General features: G+C 34.4%; 1 protein-coding gene across 5 annotated transcripts in view; it reads right to left on the bottom strand.

Annotated features, from left to right (window-relative positions):
* The window catches only part of RSBN1L (round spermatid basic protein 1-like), a 55,029-nt gene that overhangs the window by 1,854 nt on the left and 48,245 nt on the right, over nt 1-4,930 (bottom strand). For 4 of the 5 annotated variants that reach the window (XM_015571257.1, XM_015571258.1, XM_006774910.2 and 1 more), the window contains 2 exons: nt 1,028-1,136; nt 228-947 (listed from right to left, as the gene is read on the bottom strand). In XM_015571257.1, coding sequence (XP_015426743.1) covers nt 306-947; nt 1,028-1,136 — 751 coding nt within the window. In that variant the 3' untranslated portion in view covers nt 228-305. Of the gene's footprint in view, nt 1-227; nt 948-1,027; nt 1,137-4,930 lie in introns of those variants that run through there. The other variant, XM_015571256.1, reaches the window with a different exon arrangement.

Raw genomic sequence — 4,930 nt, 5'->3', positions numbered from 1 at the left:
ATATATATATATATATAGTAATTTATATATATATGTCAGCTCTATTCTAAAATCTACAACTCCAACACAAATGACTTTTTAAAGACTCCATTTGTTTAAACCTGCAATGTTTACAGTGCATCTGGCCCTAAGTGCTTTGATACTTCACAGTTATGGACAGGCACTGAGGAATGTTACAAAGCTACATAAACTATATTTCGTAACAGACTTGAGAGCAAGTCCTTGGCTTGCTTTCATAATTCATGAATCTTTATTACATTATTAAGTTGTTTTTTTAAAAAAGATTTTAAAGGGTATGTACATATTTAGCACAAAATGTCATCATCTTTTCTATTTTGATGTGAATGTACTGAACTATGTTGCCTTGTATGAACTAGACTTAAGAGACTTTCAGGGCACAATTCCTCCTTTAAGTCTTTGTTGCTATTTTCAAATGTGGAGTCCACTTCAATCTTAAATTCTGTAAATTGAACATGATCCAATTTTGCTTTAACATTCTTGCCATCCACATTATTTGGTGTACTAGTCTCTTCAGAAACATAAACATTCACAGATTCTTCATTGATTCTTACAGATGCAACAGGTTCCTGTTTAATCTGCTGTACTTCATATTTAGAATGAAGTGTATCTGAAAAAATAGACTCCAAAGAGGTTTTGCTTACAGCACAAATCCTATCGTCACTGTGAGGTCCAAGAACTGATGATGTAGGATCTGGTGATGTGCCCATTTCATGAGTATCTGTATTCTGAGCAGTGTCCTCCTCTGAGTGATATAACTTGAGCCGAACGTGCCATGCTAAACTACACACAGCTGAAACTGTCTTGAACTGATGAACAACATTCCTTGGAATAAAATAAATGTCATTATCATACAGTTGAATCCTGGCATATCGAATGCCTTCTCTCCTCAGTTGATTAAGTTTTGCATCATCAACCCACTGGACACACTAAAAAAGAAACAAGGAATAGCAGTAAGTCTTTTTCACAATAAAAATTCAACTGAAGACAATAAAGGTTTTAAATATACCTGGGACAGTGGAGGTTCATGTAAATCTAACTGCATTCGTTGAACTACTTCTAAGAAATCTTCAGCATGAAAACAAATGACATCTTTGGTTATTCGGGGTTGATCAAGCCTAAGAAAGAATATGAGATAAGGAAGAATGTGCCATTAGTGTTCCATTCTGTTAAGACCTTATTAAATTCAAATTAAAAATCATTTACAGTCAAAACCAAAGTACTGTTTTAGAAATAAAGTTAAATTATAATTAACAGACCACTTTACATATTTAAACAAAGGAATAATACCATGGATTTCAACCGAAATAGATGAAAAAAACAACTAACTTCAATTTATTATAGCTATGTGTAACCAGTTTGAAAAATTAAAATTATCTGAACTGGTTAATTATGTAAATAAAAAACTAAGTATTTTGTATTAAGGTCAATATTTCAACAAATTGAGAGAGTTGAAAATAATATATAAAAATTAGAGTTAAATATGGGGGGAGGGAATATTTTCTTTCAATAAAGACATATATAACTATAATGATACTTAAAACCCCTAAATAACTCTTAATGAAAGGACTAATAAACTGTTACCACTCTATTTTCTTTTAATATCTATCTATCATCTATCTATCTATCTATCTATCTATCTACCTACCTACCTACCTACCTACTCACCTATCTATCGTTCATCTCACCTAAGAATATTTTTCCATTGATTTTTAGAGAGAGTGGAACGGAGAGACAAAGAGAGAGAAACATCAATGTGAGAGAGACATATCATTTGGTTGCTTCTACATATACCCCAACTAGGACTTGGGATTGAGCCTGCAACTGAGGTATGTGCTCCTGATCAGAACTGAACCTGGGACCCTTCAGTCTGAGGGTGACACTTTTATCCACTGAGCCAAACCAGTTAGAGCTATCTGCTTGTCTTTAAATATAACCCTAGAGAAATTCCCAAATTCTTTAATTAATTAGGATTATACAAATAAATCTTCACAAAAAATGCAGAGGGGAAATTTTTTTTTTAATGAAATTACAAGCAACTAAATACAAAAATAAAAAATTATACCAAGCAAATTATAAACAATTTTTTCAAAATAGTGATAAGGAGAAAATCTAAAACTCATACACCACATTAATATATTGGGAAAGAAGGATGAGGATGATTGCAGGCTTCTCATGAAAGACAATGCACACCAGAAGACAACAGATTATCTTTTAAATATTGAAAGAGAAAGTCAATCTAGAATTCTATAGCTACAAAAAATATCTTTCAAAATGTGAAATAAACACATTTTCAGACAAACAAAAGCTGAAAGAATCTGTCACCAGAAGACCAGCACAACAGAAAATGTTAAAGGAATTTCTTCAGACTGAAGGAAAATGATACTTAGATGAAAATATAAATCTATTCAAAGGAATGTAGAGCACAATAGTAAATATAAAAGGTATTTTAATCCCATTTTTAAAATCTCTTTGGGAACACTTCCTTATAGCTAAAGTAGCATATTGGGCATTTACAGCATATGTAAAATACAAATGTATGACAATAATTAGCAAAAAGTCCAGAAATTGGGGGAAGGGAGTTAATAAGTGGCAGTATGCTATTGAAAGATTCTTAACACATTACATAAACAGGTATATATTTGAAGCTAGATTCTCATAATTTAGAGCAGTGATGGCGAACCTTTTGGGCTCGGCGTGTCAGCATTTTCAAAAACCCTAACTCTGGTGCCGTGTCGCATATAGAAATTTTTTGATATTTGCAACCATAGTAAAACAAAGACTTATATTTTTGATATTTATTTTATATATTTAAATGTCATTTAACAAAGAAAAATCAACCAAAAAATTATGAGTTCACGTGTCACCTCTGACATGCGTGTCATAGGTTTGCCATCACTGATTTAGAGCAACCACTAATAAGCAAATAGTAAAGGTATAAGGAAGGCTAAAAAATACAAGAAAAGGGGGAAAGGGAATAAACAAGAATCAAATGGGAAAAAGATGATAAATTTAAATCTACATTTACTGATACATTATATGTAAATGGTCTAAATCAGAGGTTCTCAACTTGTGGGTCGCGACCCCTTTGGGGGTCGATCGACCCTTTCACAGGGGTCGCCTAAGACCATCAGAAAACACATATATAATTATATATTGTTTTTGTGATTAATCACTATGCTTTAATTATGTTCAATTTGTAACAATGAAATTGGGAGTCACCACAACATGAGGAACTGTATTAAAGGGTCGAAGCATTAGGAAGGTTGAGAACCACTGGTCTAAATACTCCAACTAAAAGACAGTTTATCACTGAATTTTTAAAAAAGCAAAACAGCCGAGACCGGTTTGGCTCAGTGGATAGAGCGACGGCCTGAGGACTGAAAGGTCCCAGGTTCGATTCTGGTCAAGGGCATGTACCTGATCGATGTTTCTCTATCATCGATGTTTCTGGCTCTCTATCTCTCTCCCTTCCTCTCTATAAAAAATCAATAAAATATATTTAAAAAAAAATAAAAAAGCAAAATATACGGTATCTACATGAAACAATATAGGCACACAAATGAAAAAATAAAGAATGGACAAAGACTAATCATGAGAAAACTGGACTAGATGTATTAACATCAAAGTAGATTTCAAGACAAGGAATATTACCAAGGATAAAAAGGACAGTTTATAATGATAAAGAGGTCAATTAGAAAAGAAATAATAATTCTAAATGTGTAGTCACCTATTACCAGAGCTTCAAAAACTAGAAACATTGAAAACATGCTTAATTAAAGAAGCTAATCACAAAAGACCACATATTATGTCCCTGCATTTATATGAAACTAGAGGCCCAGTACACAACATTTGTGCACTGGGAAGGGGGGTTGCTCAGCCTGGCCTGCACCCTTTTGCAGTCCAGGAGCCCTCGGGGGATGTCCAATTGATGAACATCCTTAGCGCTGCCGTGGAGGCGGGTCACTGCACTTGCCTTCCGTGAGCCTGGCTTCTGGCTGAGCAGCGCTCCCCCTGTGGGAGCGCACTGACCACCAGGGGCAGCTCCTGCATTTAGCATCTGCCCCCTGGTGGTCAGTGTGCATCATAGCGACCAGTCCTTCCCCCATTTGGTTGATTTGCATATTACCGTTTTATTATATAGGAGGATATCTAGAATAGACAACTACAGAGAGAAGGAAGCAGACTAATGGTTGCCTAGAGCTGAAGAGGATGCAATAGCTAAAAAGTCCAATCCATAAACAAGTGATATCTCTTTTTGAGTTAATAAAAATATTCTATAATTGCAGTAATAGCTGCACAACTCTGGGTATACTAAAAACCACTGAATTATATATACTTTAAATGGGTGAACTGTATGTCAATAAAGCTGATGTCAAAGAAAAATACCTACAAGGGAAAAAAACCCTATCATAGCTAAAAGGAGAATTAATCAAGTTAAATGGTACAGTTGGAGATTAATAACACAAAAGTAAGAATACAGAAAACTTGTTCCACACTATCAACAAAGTTAACTTAGTTGTGCTTAATAAAACATTATACCCCCAATAACAGCAGAATATGCATTCTTGTGGGTGCACATAGAACATTCATCAAGGTAGTCCATAAAACAAACCCCAGTAAATTAAGGACAAATTATACAGAGTATGTTCTCTGACCACAAGGGACTTAAGTTAGAAATCAAAACACCCCCCAAAAATCTAGAAAAATATTCTCAAATATTGAAAAGGAAGCAACAGTCTTCTAAATAATCCATGATTTTTTTTAAAAAAAAAGACATCAAACAGAAAACTTAAAAAATTCTGAACTGTCTATATATATAAAAAGCTAGCGACTGAAACGCCGTAACGACCGGTTGCCATGATGCCCACTGCAGCCATCGAACAGGCCCTATTTGGGGGTGGGGCCGGCT

The sequence above is a fragment of the Myotis davidii genome, unplaced genomic scaffold (assembly GCF_000327345.1).
Source record: "Myotis davidii unplaced genomic scaffold, ASM32734v1 scaffold125, whole genome shotgun sequence".
NCBI classification, from domain to species: domain Eukaryota; kingdom Metazoa; phylum Chordata; class Mammalia; order Chiroptera; family Vespertilionidae; genus Myotis; species Myotis davidii.
The sequence above is the reverse complement of the archived record's forward strand: the minus strand, read 5'-3'. Positions and strand labels throughout refer to the sequence as shown.